Raw genomic sequence first — 16891 nt, 5'->3', positions numbered from 1 at the left:
ATACTTTTTCTGTGATGGTTTGTGCATAGTGTTTTTAGAGGTAGGGTGAAAATTCTAGAAGATGTTCAAAGTCTCTTTAAACTCTAGGGCCCTGTGAAATTCAGTTGTGATTTCAGCAACTCCATTCCCACTTCGTGAACTTGTACGTGGCATTTTAATACCTTTCACAAATGACAGGATCTACTGGCTCATCTTTCACATACAATGTGATCCAAAACAGCTGTGGTACAGTGTAGGCAACACAGTATAGCCAGCATAACATAGTGACTAAGGTCATGAGTTCCAGAGCCATACCATTTGGGTTCAAATGCTGGTTCAGTTACCTATCAGCTGTAACCTTGATGAGTTATTTAACCATTCTTTGCCTCAGTTTCTCCCCCTGAAGAATGGAATGATAACAAAATCTCATTGGATTCTTGTTAGGATTAAATGAGTTAATGCTTGAGCTTAAAACATATTACTCAAAACATGTCAGATACTAGCATTGTTATTTTATAAAGGGAATGATCTAGGTCCTAGACTCAGTTCTGTTAACTGTGTGACCTTCAGCACATCAGTTAACCTATCTGGGTTTCAGTTTTCTGCCTATAAAGTAAGGTTTACTATGTAACTTCCATGGTTTCTTTTCCTCTTTAAAATTCTATGATTCAGAGTTCAGTATTTGTTCTACCCACATGCACATTACAATCTTGTCTATAATTCTAATTTTTCAAAGATTGTTTAAAACTTATTCTATTAACAAGCAATTTTGAGGACCCTCTAGTAATGACCACTTTGAAGTACAATATAAATAATACTGCATTTACTCAGGAAACTAAACATTTTTTATTCACATCTGGTCAGCAAACATTTACAACTCTTACATATCCGAAGAGATGCCTTTTCAGGTTTATGAAAACTTAAAATTGTATATTCATTTTTTAAACCCATGATAAATTTGCTTATTAAAGTAGGAAAAGATCTTCCAAAAGTGAAGACAATATTTCACCACAAATTTTACCAAAGATGTCCAATGTTAAATAAAATCCACTGTTAAGGGTCACGTATAAAATTTTTTTCTATTTTTTTGCTTAAGCATATTACACACAATATTATAAAAAAATGTGATTTTTTAAATTGGCTTCATAACACCATCATGTGGACGTAGTTTATTTTACACTGGTTTATAAATTGTGGCATTTCATTTTAGTTTGATGTTTTGTATTGCTTCTTGACAATGGGACAGATAAAAAGATCAAACATACTAAGGTGACCAGTTAGTATGTAGAATGTACAGTACGTGGAATTCCTTTTTAAAAGTTTTTCATTTTCCTATCCTTTTCCTATCACCCCTATAATCAAGCTGCTACAATCCCTTAGGACCTATGCAAATGTTCCATTCAATATTTTTACAGTAACAAATTTATCAATTACTGGATCTACTACAAACTTAACTTTTAATTCTGAAAATAGATTTCAGTCACTCATTTGTTTTTCCAAAAGCCTATCTACGAAACTTTGTTTTTCAGGGATCCGAAAACTGGCAAGCTAACTACGAAGTGGATCTTGGGGGTGGGGGGGGAGAGATGGAGATAAATAAAGCAAAGGGGCTTCTTCTGTCTTAAAATTTTCATATTTGCTTCTGAAGCAAGAATTCTATCCTAGGCGTCGGGGAGAAGGCGGGGGAGGCGTCTCTCCTGCCCCCGAGCAGCGGCACACGGGTTTGCTGAATTTGACAGACCACTGCGATCTTGGGAGATTTTCCAAGCTGGAAGAGAGCGCCGATGAGAAAAAGTGCGTACAGCCCACGTGACCCAACTTCACTTTCAGGTGCCAGAAGCGGAGCGCAGCTGCAATCAATACCGATCTTCCACCAACTAGGTTGTATTCCTCCCAAGGACCTGCTAAAACCCCCTAAGTTCTGAGAGACACACTTCGGAAATTGTTGGGTTTAAAAACAAAAAAAGTTCCACTTGTACCATTTATAAATGCGCTGACAACTTTTTCGGAATCACCACGATTTACGGCTTACGCATTTGCCAAGCCTTTTCCTACAGTTCCCTCCCTTGCTTTTCCAAGCCTCCCGTTTCGGTTCCACCGAAAGAAGAAAAGCGATAGCAACAGTTTGGTTGCCCAGCAGCCCGTCTCCCGGGCGCAATCACCGCACCAGGGGCCTCACACCTCTCGGCCCGCGAAGCCCAGGACTTCGGCTCCCAGTCCGCCGGGGACGTGCGGGAGTACGGCCGCTTCGAGACCCGGGCCGCGGTCCCGCGCCACCCGCCCCGGCTCCCTCCCCGCGCCCGGCCGCAGAGCGTCGCCACCCAACCGTCGGGGACGCCGGGCTGGGCGCATGCGCGCGGCGCTCCCGGGCGTGCCGGCCACACTCCCCCCACCCACTCCGAGAGCTTGTCACTTCCTGCCCTCGCCCCATCTCCGTCCGGGGTCAGTCAGTCGCTCCCTGTCGCAGCCGGCGAGTCTCTGCTTCCCCCTTCCTACCCGCTCCGCGGCGGCAGCTCAGGCTCTTCGTGGAGGGGCAGACAGAGAAAGAGAGAGACTGACTTAATAAAGTTTCCTGAAACAACAACTATTACCAAGAAGAGCCCAAGGCGGGGGAAACCCCCATCCTTCCCCGCCCCTCTCCAAAAGCCTGAGGGACCGTCGCAGGTGGAGCGGCGCTGAGGGGAGCCGGGCTCCGGCGGCAGCCGTTGCCCTGGCAAGGGGCGCCTCGGGTCCTGCCCGCTCCGGTTCCGGCTCCTTCGGTGGCGGCGGCAGCGGCTGCGGGGCGGTACCTCCTGTCAACTGCCTGCGCCCGCGCGCCGTCAGCCCGCCCGCCCAGCTCCACAGCGCGGAGGGACGCCGTGAGCCGCCGCCACAGCCGTCGCCTCGGGCCGCGGAGGGACGTGGTGAGCTGCGGCGCTTCCGCGTCAGCGCCGGCGGGGAATCTTTGGGAGCGCGTCGGGCCCGAACCCCGGTCCCTTCGCGCGGTCCGCCGAGGCTGCGCCAGGTGGGGCCCGAAGCCGCCTCTCACGCCAGGCTGTCCCCGCGGCCGTCCGGCCTGCCTTCCTTCCTTCCGCCCGCCCGTCGGCCCGCCCTAAGAGTTCAGTAAGTTGGGCGCACTTGGTTGGGGGGACGGGGGTTCAGCCGGGGAGACCCTGGCGCACGTGCGTCGCGGGAGGGCGCGACGTGGGCCGGCCGCCGGCGGGAGCTACACCTCGGCCGCCCGGCCGCCGCGCCCCCCGCCCCACGGGCCCCGGCGCTGGCCGTGCCCGCTGCGCTCCGCGCCTCCGTCTCCGCGCGCGCCCGCCCGGGAAGGCGAGGCCGCCACCGCCGCCGCCGCCCGCGCAGCCGGCCAGGCCCTTGCCCTGCGCGCCCGGGGCTGCGTTTCCGGGTAGGGCGATGAACCTGTGCGGGAGTTCGGGCTGAAGAAGCCTTCGTGCGTTTTTCTTTCTCAGTTCGAGAGGAGGGTGCAGGGCTGTGGAGGGAAAGCGGAGGGCAAGCGGAGGGCGGGTGAGGGGAACGTTTCTGGAAAATGCAGCCAGAACCCCCCCAGGAAGTTCAGGCTGAGTGACGGGTTTGTGCTTCTTTCAACAGCCAAGCCGCAATGAAGAGCTTCTTACAGTGAAAGGAAAGTAGGTCGCGCCCACTGAAAATGCCTTTAAGGGACAAATACTGTCAGACTGACCACCATCATCACGGATGCTGTGAACCAGGTATACGCCTTCCTTCAGTTACTTTGCCCTCCACCAGAGCCGCTCTGCCTTCTGTTTCCTTTTAGTTCTCCTTACCTCCTGCCCAAGAAGACATTCCTAACTAAGCAGGCTATAATTTCCCCCAGCATAAAACCAGTTATGAAGCTAAAAGCTTGTACAAACAAGAGATCTCCCCTGCTTGATCTCTTAAAAAAAGCACTGCAAGTGTCACCTTAAATCTTTTCCACAAGATCAATTACTCAATCCCCTTTCCTTTTCTTTCAAGGCAGCCTGCAGTTAGTAGTATACTCTCATGGTCTGTGAATGTTTAAAACTGAAGAGAAAGGGAAAAATGGGTAGTAGAATACTGGCATTTATCTTCGAGGAAGCTGTTTCATGTAAATTTTTAAAAACTAAGTTTCTCGTGCTTTGATAGTGCTTAAAGACAGAATAATGCTTAAACTTAAAAATGAGTTTAGTTTGGGCTAAGAAAAGTTTGCTGAAGTCAACTTGTTGGAAGAATCAGGTTTTGTTAAGTGGAACCTCTTAAAAAATTTCTTGGACAGAACACATTGTTGCAAAATCTGAATATTTAGATAGAATACATAAATATTTTTAGGATAGTTTGTTCAGTGGAACTCTTTTGAGTTGAATTTATGGAATGAAGAAGTTGCTTTTTGAAGGCTCATGAAGAGTATTACAACACTTTAATAAATGTGATATATAAACTCTTAATGGTTTCTCTGCTTATTAGAAGTATGATGTGCTTTGTCACAAACATTTAGAGGTACAGCTTAAAAAGGGAATCCTTGAATACACAGTCACTAAGCCAACTAAGGGCTCTTCTGTTACAGTTCAAAGGCAGTTGTTTATCATTATTTTTGACCTAAAAGTTATTAGGACTTTTTAATACTTTTGCTTGTTTTTTTGTTGGAGTATTTTAACTGCGCTAATGTACTTGGTTTTGTCACAGTAGAGTTCATGTAAAGTAGAGTACTTTTTTTGTATAATGGGAAAAAATGGCAATGGTAAAAGGGGAAGAACTATTTTCGGAACACTTTGGTACACATGAGAATAAAATTTGTACTATGACCCTATCCCCACTGATTTGCTGAAAATAATACCTCTTCTAGTAAAACAGGCAATCCCAGGGTGGAATCCAGTGTTTATTCAACTGTTCCCTGATCTACCTACCTTTCACCATCCTTTCTGCTGCATATTTTGTATCTTTGAAGTGATGATATATCACTTAACGTTTTGCCAAATGTTGAATGGATTTTGCTAGTTTTGAAGTACAAAGCTGTGAATGACTTCTTATACTTGTGTTCCACTGTCTTTTTATTCCATTTTTTTTCTGAGAAGTCATTTGAGTTGCATTAGTTAATTAAATCATCGTATTAAAACCTTCTTATTTAGGAAGAAATTTATTTGGTCACTCATTTCTTTATTTCTTTGACAAATCTTTATTGAGCACCAGTTAGGGGCTAGGCACTATTCAAGGCAATGGGGATATAAGTGGTGAACAAAACAGATAAGCTCACCCCCTCATGGAACGTTTGAGTGGGAGGAGATAGACGTAAGTAAACAAGTAAGATAATTTGTGACCATACCTTATTTATAAAGTATATATTCTGGTAATTAAAGTTTTCTAGATACTTTAATGTCTTTTTAAAGAGGTTTTCCAGACTTGAACTTTTAAATATGTGTTGGAACTTTTCTGCTGCTTTTTCTCCCTCATTAACACAAATTCAGATAAGTTGCATTAATTGAAAATTTTCAACTTTATTTTGCCAGGAACTTTTCCCATGCAACTTATTTTTCAGACTGTCATGTCAAAAGTGGTTGGTGTTTCTTCACTTTCTTAGTTAGAAGTAAACACTTTCTGAGAATTTAGTTCAGTGGAAAGCCAAAAGTTTAACTTACGGGGTAGCTAATTGTCATTATTTCAGAGGAAGGTATGGGCCAAGTGGGAGGATGTTTCCATTATTGAGAGGAATATGTTATGGTAGTTTTAAAAAGAGGATGCCCTCAGATGGAGGAAAGACAGTGACATATGTTTGAGAAGTTCTTTTAATGAGCTGTCCCAAGAGGTCTGACCTCCTTTGGATTATGAACGATAGGTGAGTTCTGAATGAGAGCAGTGTGTTCCTGAGCAGGTCTTGATAGGATGGATCAATTTGTATTGAGGGGTGGTGTTATAAGTCTATCAGTGTATGTAAAATATTCTTACTTATGTTTTAAGAAAGTTTTTTGTTAGAGAAATTTTCAGATGTTCAGAAGTAGAGAGAATGGTATAAGGAACCTGATGTAGCCATTACACAACTCCATCAGTTATCAATATGTGGACAAGCTCTTTTGATCTGTATTCTCCCCTCCCCACAATTCCCTTCTCCATCCTCCAACTGCTCCCCTACTCTCTACTGTTTGAAAGAAAATCTCAGACATCATAGGTAGAAGGATATTTTAAGGGGCTTATTTTAAGGTAGGAGAGACTCTTAAAAAAGTAGGTGTTTTATTCTGGGAAGTGTGTTCTTGGAAGGATGTAGAGCAAGGTGTTAACTTCTGAGCGTTTGTGTTTTTTGGCTGGAGAGAGATGCTCTTTTTTTCCTGAATGGTCATGTAACCTGATCTTGGGAGGGATGTTAGGATATGTAAGAGGAAATTTTATAAAATACTAACATATAAAGTTTTTTTAGGATTGAGAGTATGTTTTCATGAAGAAAGAAAAGTTTCTTACAAGGGGACCTACACAGATGTGTATACCAAATGAATGTGTCCACTCATAACTGAACTAACCCTGGGGTTATTTTGAATGGTATCTCAGGATGTGTATCTATTCTGGTGGTACCAGTGATGGTTATGGGTAACAAAATTTTGCTCTAGCTTTAAAATCAGATGTTGTTATGTGGAAGTGGAAGTTAATGTATTACAGGAAGTTTTCTGGAGCATGTACCTAAATGAGGAAAGGGGGCTCTAAGGAGAAGTTTCCATTTTTTTCCCCCATATTTCTCCCTTATTCATTACTCTTTTTTCATTCTTCCTTTCTAGAATTCTTGTCACTTAGAGAGCCAGGCCTTCGAGCTTTTTAGTTCTTTAAAATTGTATAACTTCTACCCTATCTTCTGTAGTTATTTTTTATAATCAGTTATTGGTTGTTACAGTGTACAAATACTGGAAAGAACATCTAACCTAAATAAATGATATCATCAGTCTACTTACAAACTTCTGTTGTTTCTCTAAGGGGTTGCATTCTACTTCTCTTAGATTTTGGAAAAGATTTTTCAGTTTTTGGTGTCAGGAAGGCAGTTGATTTGTAGATTATGATGATGATGGTGCTAGAACATTTATTGAGCCTTTACTATATTCCAGGCTCTGATATAACCAGGTACCTGCATTAGCTAATTTAATCCTCGCACAACCCTATGATTTGGGTACTTTTATTATCTGCATTTTAGAGATGAGAACAGAGAAATCAGAGAGGGTAATTTGCCCTAGTGGTATCTAGTTATTGGTAGCAAAAGAATTTCAGCGCAATCAGTCCAGGTCTGGAGTCTTCTGTTCTTAACCACTGCAGTTAGTGCCAATGTCAGATATTCCCAAAATGAGTTGTATTTGTGTGTATGTTCTTAAAAATACCTCAGAGTTTCTCTTAAAATTGGGAAAATTTTGCTTAATGGAATGATTTGGTCGTGAGACATAGTTCCTCCCCTTTGTGTACACTGAACTTAAGAGTTGAAACCAAAATGAGAATCTAAGGCTGTGTCTCTACACATAGCCTAGCAGGCTTGATCAGACAGCTAAATGCTGTCCAAGCCTGGGCCCTGAAGCAGTAGCGGCACACATTACTGAAGTAACCCTCCTTATCTTCTCACACTGAGCGGATGATGGTAAAATATCATCTGGGTTAAGACGGCAAAACATTATAACATATTGAAAAAAAAAGAGGTAATTAAAATGGCCAGTTTTTCTCCACCACAGCTATCTCTTTATTTGATATCTGATGGGAAACTTCAGTTTTCCTTTTCAGTTACCTTGTTTCTTATTACCATAATCTTATTTATATTATATATTTATACTGCTACTCTGGGAATTTTGGAAAGCAGGGATGATATAGACCTCTGTATATGAAAATTTTTACTTTTACAATGGGAATATTATTTTTACTTATTATAAAAATGCTTACTTTCTAAAGTGCACACTTCCAAAAGCCCAGGCTAGTGAAGTGTGAGGCAGAAAGTGAAAATCACCCCTATAAGCGCACCCTGATGGAAAGAACCATTGTTAAATTTCGTTGGTATCCCATCAGACTTTCTGTGTTTATATTAGCATTTATACATGGACACACATATACCTTAAATTTATTTCTTTCTGTAGCTACTGAAATATGTATTAATATAATTGAGGTCATATTCTATAACCTGTTTTTGTTGCTTAGGAATGTAGTATTGACATCCTTTGTTGTCAGTACATGTAGACCTAGCTCATGCTGTGTAAGAGCCGTGAGAGATTCTGTTGTATGGATATTTCATAGTTTATTTAGTCTGGTTCCTTTTGAGAGACTTCTAAGTTGTTTGAAATTTTTCTCAATTATTTACAGTACTGCAGAGTGCTGCAGTGAACTTTCTTGTACATCTGTCGTTGTGCACTTGACCAGTTCTTTCCTTAGGTAGTGGTTTTTGAGTTTTGCTCTCTTAATTGCCCAGAGAGCTGTACTAGATTGTCCGGAGAGTTTTGGAATGGTTTATGAGGTGTGGCTAGGTTATCATTGCCCAAGAATTTTGGTTAAATATAGTGGTTCCTCTTCAAGGGGAATAAAAAGGCAAACATGACTAATATGTACTAACTAACACCAAAATAGTAAGATCTTTGCATTTGAACTTAATGCATAGTCTCAGTAGCCTTAATTTCACCTTGAATTGAGAAAAATTTTAGTTACATTTTCCCCATTATTTCGTTTTGCCTTACAAAGATAATGTTGGAGTATATACAGAAAAGTGTGATTGTCATTAACATGATTATAGCAAACCATTGTTTTACTTCAATAGTAAATGATTTAAATAAATAACCCTTTTTTTGTGGGGATTGGGTTGGGTGTTTGTCTTCCATGTAGTTTATATCCTGGAACCTGGAGATGCTCCTTTGTTACAGCAACCACTACAGACATCCAAATCTGGTATTCAGCAAATAATTGAGTGCTTTCGATCAGGTATGAATGTTTTAGGATGTATTTTCAATCTTCACATAGTAGCTAAAAACTACCTAGAAATCCTTAGAAATAATTTTTTAAAAATAAAATGTATACATTGGTTTTCTTTACAGAATACTTTTGATTGTCATTTTTAAAAAGTGGATGAGTAAATATTGACTTGATACAGATTCCTTTTCAGTACTACATATTATATACTAATTTAAAAAGTATTTAGTATGGTTTAAAGAAATATATGGTATATTTGCTGGCAAAGATTCATTGTTATTTTTTGGCATGTTCTTTATAAACTCTCAAAGGATGGTAGTAGATTATACAGGGTCTTTATGAGCTTTGACAGAGTAGATTATTTACTCAGAATGTCTGAGATGTCCCTTGTTCTAGATTAATTACTTTATCATCTCTGTTTATGTGACTCACCATCTCCTACCTAACCCTGGAGTTTCAATATCTTTAGTAGAGCACAGATAGAAAAAAGATTATTCCAGCCCTGATATTTAGATATATTTGTATAGCTTTTCTTTCCATTAGATTACTATAATAATGGATATATAATAAGTATATTTGTGCAGTTACAATCCAGTGCTCTAAAGTAGGTGTTGCTCACTAAGTATAAATGGTTGAGAACTGTTAGAACTACAGTGTTTTGTAAAGTCTTAGGTTGCTGTGATTCTTATGATCCACTTGTCCACCTCTTGTGGATTTGGCTTCTCTGACATTGCAGGCTATTAAATCAAATATGAACAAGCAAACATACATGACTGATGGACACCTAAGTGGTGGGCAATTAAAGGGTTAGAATATCTTTTGTTCTTATTTTAAAGCTTATTATATCGTAATGAAAAATATCTGAGATTCAAAGAAAAAGATAATTTATATGAAACCATTTGTTTTGTATTGAGAAATTTTTTGAGGTGCTTGTTTTTAAATCATTTTAAAGGGAAGTAGTATCTATTTGATTTACTTTAGGATTCTAAGAAATAGATTGTTCTTTAATCTAAAATAAAGTTAATTTCTGAGTCTAAGATTCATTTCTTACACTTTTCATCTGTAGTCCTTATGGCATTGCTTTTATGTATATTTAAATCAGTAAGTATTTCGTGTATACCATATGCCTATGCTTAATGTTGGATGGTGGTATAACGTATTTTACTGTGTTTTTTGTTGTTGTTTTTTACTTTTGATAATTGCCCTTGGTTAACAGAAATAAATAATACGTCAAATTCTCCTGTGGTAAATACAATTAAAATTTTTCTAATTAGAGGCAGTATTTAAATACGTTTCTGGCATAACAGAAGAATGGTTAGTTTTTATCTGTAGTTAGAGTTTCTGTTAGCTACTTTTAGTATAGAGATAAAAATTCTTTTTGTTCTTTCTTATATCATGGAAATGAAGGTAATAGCTTTACACTTAGTCATATTCCTTGCTATAGGTTTCTTTTTTAAAAATTCATAATTTGGGATTAACGAAGTTATTTTATACTGCTTCAGTTTATTATAGCGTTATTTGATTAAGAAGTTAGAATTGTTTCATTTATTTGTGCTTTGTCTTGTAAAAAATACCTTCTCAATAAGCTCCTGTACCCAAAATCTATATATTTTTTTAACTTTGGAAGGTGAATATTTAAAAAGGAAATTATGTGTTTTTTCATTGCACTGTGGTTGTATCTGTTTTCTGTGTTTACTGTTTCTTTACAAAGCTGAAGGAAAGGGACTGTGAAATGGGTAATATGTTCTTTCTTAAATGTCCCTGGTAAATTTGCCTTCTGAGTTTTCTTTTTTTTCCCCAAGCAAATTTTGAAAATACTATAATTTAAATTCTCTAAGTACCCTATCATTTAAATTAGAGATGATTTAGAAATATGCTGAATGGTACAAAGAAACTAATTTTGGATTAAAAAAGGAATTCTTTTACTTCATTAGTGTATCTCATAGCTAAGTAATTCTGATTTCCTCAAGATAGTAATCTCTTACGTATCTGGATAATCTCAAGTCTCCTAAGTTAGCTCTTCTTTAGCACTGAGGTATTTAAGCCTTGGCTGACTGAAACCTTGAGAGGATGAGCTGGAAGTTGGGGCCTCATGACTTAGGGTCTAAGATCCCTTCTCATCCTGAGACTCGTGTAAGTTTCTCCCGGTCTCACTCTACTCCCAAGCAGCCCCTCAATGACTCATCTCTTTCTAGGCTCTTTCCATTACAGCTGGGTCACACACATTGCATTTAAAGAACAATCTTGGTGGTGTTTTGTATCTGACAGGTATTTGAAGATAGAACTTCGAAGTCTATGCTTTTGCTCTTGTTAACCTTCACAGGCTAAACCAGGTTGGGCAGTAGTAATGTGTTAGGATATCTGCCTTTGTCTTCAAGCTCAAGATAGTTGTCTTCAGCTCCGGTATCAGTTTTGCTTAAAGGGTTCATGGTCTCCTGCCTAAACTGGGCTCTCTTTGGCCTGGTATTAATTCCTACCCAAGTTGGAAGTTCGTAAAAGGCTGAGGAAGGAGTTGACTCATTTTTTAGGTCTACCAAACCCCATGTGTGCTGTACTGACTGCTTGACCAGTTTTGACTCATTTTCTTTGCTTCACACTTCAGCTTTTGCTTTGGACTGTTTTCCTGGCTTTAAATTACAAATACTTCTTAACCTCTAATCTCTCTCTATTTCTATCTGCTTAACTTATAATCTGAATAGACTTTTCTTTTTGGAATAAATTGTTTAAAAAAATAATAAAGAGGTATAAAAGGGTATACAGAAATACAAAAGTGTCTTTGTTCAGACAGCACAGCTACATGGTTTGTGTCTTCTTCTAGAAACCTTCTACACACATATGAGCATATATTCCTCACTTTCTTCCTAATACGAGGAGTAGCTGACTCTGCATAGTTAGGTATCTTTGGTTTTTTAACAGTACTTGCCACTGTTGTTTGACGTCTATCCATAGATAGATACCTCATTTTTTTTAGAAGGCTGCCTGTTTTGCCCCTACCTGCAGATTTTCTACTCTGAAATCCCTGATGGTTGGGTGACTTGAGACATGCTATTTGCTTTGAATCCTGGCTTCAGGTACTACCTTGACTGTGCCCTGCCCTTTGCTCGAGCCTTTCCTTAGTTGTGTCAGTCCTTCCAGGATCATGTCTGTGACTTTTTGTCTTCAAATTTCCCTCGTATCTATTAACTTTTTTAAAGAAATAGTTGATTTACAATGTTGTGTTAGTTTCTGGTGTACAGCAAAGTGATTCAGTTATATGTATATATTAATTCTTTTTCATATTCTTTTCCATTTTAATTTATTACCAGATACTGAGTATAGTTCCCTGTGCTATACAATAGGATCTTGTTGTTTATCTGTCCTCTATATATTAGTTTGTATCTGCTAGTCCCAAACTCCCAATCCAACCCTCCCTCTATTAACTTTTATTTTAGCTTCCTTCTTTTCCCAACCTTTCTCCCCAAATGGAAACAAAATTTTAAATAACAAAAAAGGTGTACTTCCATGAGGTATTTATAAATAATTGATTAATTGAGCTTAATATTCTTTCTTAGTCGCTTAGTCTTCTGGTAGAGGCAAAGGAGCTGTGGAATGCCCTAAGGTTAGAAGCAGAAAAATGGGAAATTGTCCAGTATTCATAACTGGTCTTTAATATGAAGTTGACATCTTTTTTTGAATTCTTGAAATATATATTATCTCTTTTTACAGTATTATACTGTTGATTCTTGAACATTCACCATGGGTGTGAACTGTGCAGGTCTATTTTTTGCGGAGTTTTTCAATAGTAAATATTACAGTATCAGATGATCCTTGGTTGATTGAATCCAAGGATGCAGAAGTGAGGATATGGAGGAAGGGAGTATAAGGAGGACTGTAGGTTATATGCAGATTTTTGACTGTGCAGAGTGTTGGCATCCCTAACCCCTGTGTTCAAGGGTCAACTGTATTATAGAAAAAAGATTCTACCTATAGAACACATTACTACTATTTGCAAGTAGCATCTTTTTTGAATCTTAGGGAGGAATAAATTGCAGTGAAAAATGAGAATTGGCTTTGTGTGATGTTTGCTATTGTCATTAATTAAATTTAAGTTTGGTCATTTACTTCCTTAGAAGAGTTTTTGTTTATTTTTTATTGCTTAAAGCAACATTTCTTGGAGTTAGTGTAAGCTATGACTGGATGGTGATGCCTCTGTCCTGGAAGTGTGATTTATCAGAGATACATAAGATAGTGCCATGTTATATGATGGATTTTTTGGGGGTTTTTTTTGGTTGATACATAGCAACTGTAGGAAGTTTTAAATCAGACTGCATATTTTGGGGATGAATAAGAAAAATGTAGATTTGTTTTATTTGTTGTTCTTACATTCATCTTCAAATCACCTCATCTGGGGCTGTGTTTCTAGGAGAGCAGCCATTTCTATTAGGGAATTTCTCAAGGGTGCAGATCGTATCCTTCACTTCTCATGTCTTCAGTGAATAACATTGTACCTGGTATTTAATAGGTGTTCAATAAATGTGTGTAAGACTAAACGAAAGATTCACCAAGTAGGCACTAAAATAATTTTATTCTACTTATAAATTTATTGTCGTATGTGGCAGTGTTGCATAATTTAGTAATTTTTTTTTTAACCAACCTTTGTAGGTGATGGTTTTAAGATAACAATTTCAATTTTCCTAAGTTTTCTTACGTTAAGGATGATCAGTACGAAATTCCCTTCATACTGGTCTTGGAACTCAGGAGGTATGACACGAGTTACAGATTTGCTTGCGGTGTTGGGATGATATTGTGGTTAAACAGTCATCCTAAAGAAACTGAGCTCATGTGTGAGTCAGCAATAAAGCATGCAGTATACTATTTAAAAATCATTATTGCTGCAACTTATCATTGATCAACATATCAGTATATTAAGGGAGAAAAGGAAAGTTTATCTTTGTCTAGCACTGAAGAGTTAGAATTAATATGTCATGTCAACTGACTGCCACCGAACCTAATGTAAAATTGAATATTGATTCCTTTTGAAAATAATTTTTTAAACATTTTTATCAGTATATACAATGTGTTTGGCATTAATTGATAGCACAGGAGAAACCCTTGATGAGGTTTAACTAAATTTTATTGACATCCATTATGCGTGATAATCTGAAATATTCATTAATTAGTTAATTTCTAGGCATAAAAAGCTTTCCCTTTGGAGGGCTGGTTTTTTGAAAGATACTGATTGATGATCTATGTAAGCAGTATGTAAGCAGTATGTAGTGACTTCTAAGATAATTTAAAAACCTAAGGCAAGAAAGAGAGTTAAATATAGGAAAAGGAATAATTAGGGGTAAGGCAGCATGGCTCTCTCTCTCTCTCTCAGGGTTAGGAGTTGTGGAAGAACTTTTGTGACTGTCTAGATGAACTTTTGCTGCTGTCTTGTCTCGTGTTTCAGGTTGTAGAAAGTTTTAACTGTTGACAGAGGCACAGTGGTTGCTGTGTCTAATTGCTCAGTGATTGCTGAGCAAAGCAATCAGAAAAAGGTAGCTGATTAGAATAAAGCAGTTATGTCCCCATGGGAAACCAACAAAACCTTAAATGGTAACTGAAACTAAGGGAATAACTTTTGCCTGTATTTATGGAATGAGGGCACATCTTATTTTTCTCATTTGGAATGTATGTAAGCAGAATTGGAAAATCATTCAGGTCCCTTTTTTGACTTTCTGGTCAACTTTACAGAGACTTAAAAGAAATCTTACTTGTAGGGAAGGTTTTATGAAACACAGAGAAGGCTCTTCAGTATGTCATTTAACAAATGCCCATCAGTCCTGGTCCTGAAAGCTAGGAGTACAGTGGTGAGCATCAAAGATATCTTCTGTCTTCTTAAAGCCTCCAGTTTAATGGGGATACAGAAAAGTAACTAATTACAAGATAGCGGGGTAATGTATAGATGTATAGGGTGCTCTGGGGAATATAGGAGAAGAATTCTTTTTTTTTTTTTTTTTTTTGCGGTACGCGGGCCTCTCACTGTTGTGGCCTCTCCCGTTTTGCGGAGCACAGGCTCCGGACGCGCAGGCTCAGCGGCCATGGCTTATGGGCCCAGCCGCTCCGCGGCATGTGGCATCTTCCCGGACTGGGGCACAAATCCGTGTCCCCTGCATCGGCAGTCGTCAGGCGGACTCTCAACCACTGTGCCACCAGGGAAGCCCGGGGGGAAGAATTCTTAACAAAAAACAGGAGGAGTCCGAGAAGGCTTCCTGGAGGAAATGACATCTAACCTGGAATCTGAAGGATTGCTAGAAGTGAGCCAGACCAGGGAAATGAGAGAATGTTATAGGCAGAGAGAAAAAAACATAGGTGAAGGCCTGAAAAGCAAGTGAGAGAGAATTTGGTGAATCCAAGGACCTGAAAGAATTTTGGTATGCCTGGATCAACACAGCTGTGTTTGTATGTGTGTATGTGCATAGGTGACGTGAGGGTGGTGGAGCATTTGTGATTGATAAGTCAGGCAGGTTCTCTTACATCGACCGCCTAAGAGTCGCGCTGTAAGAAGCAACAGCCTCTCCTCCTCCTGTCTGCCATCTGCTTCGCAGCCGCAAAACAGCAGCTATCATCTCCATCCATGTTGGCCAGGCTGGTGTCCAGATCGGCAGTGTTTGCTGGGAGCTCTGCTACCTGGAACACGGCATCCAGCCCGATGGCCAGATGCCAAGTGACAAGACGATTGGGGGAGGAGATGACTCCTTTAACACCTTCTTCAGTGAGACAGCCACTGGCAAGCATGTGCCCAGGGCAGTGTTTGTAGACCTGGAACCCACGGTCATTGATGAAGTTTGCATTGGCACCTATCGCCAGCTCTTCCACCCCGAGCAGCTCATCACAGGCAAGGAAGATGCTGCCAATAACTATACCTGAGGTCACTACACCATTGGCAAGGAGATCATTGACCTCGTCTTAGACCCAATTCAGAAACCGGCTGACCAGTGCACAAGTCTTCAGGGCTTCTTGGTTTTCCACAGCTTTGGTGGGTGAACTGGTTCTGGGTTCACCTCCCTGCTGATGGAGCATCTGTCTGTTGATTATGGCAAGAAGTCCAAGCTGGAGTTCTCCATTTACCCAGCCCCTCAGGTTTCCACAGCTGTAGTTGAACCCTACAATTCCTTCCTCACCACCCACACCACCCTGGAGCACTCTGATTGTGCCTTCACGGTAGACAGTGAGGCCATCTATCATCTGTCGTAGAAACCTTGATGTTGAGCGCCCAACATATACTAACCTGAATAGGTTGATAGGTCAAATAGTGTGGAGCCCTGAATGTTGATCTGACAGAATTCCAGACCAACCTGGTACCCTATCCCCTTATCCACTTCCCTCTGGCCACATATGCCCCTGTCACCTCAGCTGTGAAAGCCTACCATGAACAGCTTTCTGTAGCACACATCACCAATGCTTGCCTTGAGCCAGCCAACCAGATGGTGAAATGTGACCCTCTCCATGGTAAATACATGGCTTGCTGCCTGTTGTACCATGGTGGGACATGGTTCCCAAAGATGTCAGTGCTGCCATTGCCACCATCAAGACCAAGCGTACCATCCAGTTTGTGGACTGGTGCCCCACTGGCTTCAAAGTTGGCATTAATTACCAGCCTTCCACTATGGTACCTGGTGGAGACCTGGCCAAAGTACAGCGAGCTTTGTGCATGCTGAGCAACACCACAGCCATCACTGAGGCCTGGGCTCACCTGGACCACAAGTTTGACCTGATGTATGGCAAGTGTGCCTTTGTTCACTGGTATGTGGTGAGGGCACGGAGGAAGGAGAGTTTTCTGAGGCCCGTGAGGACATGACTGCCCTTGGGAAGGATTATGAGGAGGTTGGTGTGGATTCTGTTGAAGGAGAGGGAGAGGAAAAAGGAGAAGAGTACTAAAGTTAAAATGTCACAAAGGTGCTGCTTTTACAGGGAAGCTTACTCTGCTCTGAACATTTAAAAGTTGTGGTCTGACCAGTTGATTTGTTCAAACATATAGAGAAGAGCTAACACCTATCCTTCTCAA

General features: G+C 40.3%; 1 protein-coding gene and 1 pseudogene across 3 annotated transcripts in view; both read left to right on the top strand.

Annotated features, from left to right (window-relative positions):
• The first annotated feature begins 2424 nt into the window (after positions 1–2424).
• The window catches only part of ZNF800 (zinc finger protein 800), a 50744-nt gene continuing 36277 nt past the window's right edge, over positions 2425–16891 (top strand). The window contains exons 1-3 of one of the 3 annotated variants that reach the window (XM_029233877.1): positions 2425–3081; positions 3571–3689; positions 8779–8874. In XM_029233877.1, the coding sequence (XP_029089710.1) occupies positions 3629–3689; positions 8779–8874 (157 nt within the window). In that variant the 5' untranslated portion in view covers positions 2425–3081; positions 3571–3628. The remainder of the gene's footprint in view (positions 3082–3570; positions 3690–8778; positions 8875–16891) is intronic. The other 2 variants (XM_029233879.1, XM_029233878.1) reach the window with 2 other exon arrangements.
• Positions 14861–16865, top strand: LOC114901759 (annotated as a pseudogene).

The sequence above is a fragment of the Monodon monoceros genome, unplaced genomic scaffold (assembly GCF_005190385.1).
Source record: "Monodon monoceros isolate NGI ecotype Baffin Bay Population unplaced genomic scaffold, NGI_Narwhal_1 Super_Scaffold_2, whole genome shotgun sequence".
Classification (NCBI taxonomy): domain Eukaryota; kingdom Metazoa; phylum Chordata; class Mammalia; order Artiodactyla; family Monodontidae; genus Monodon; species Monodon monoceros.
This window is presented reverse-complemented; position numbering and strand designations above follow the sequence as displayed.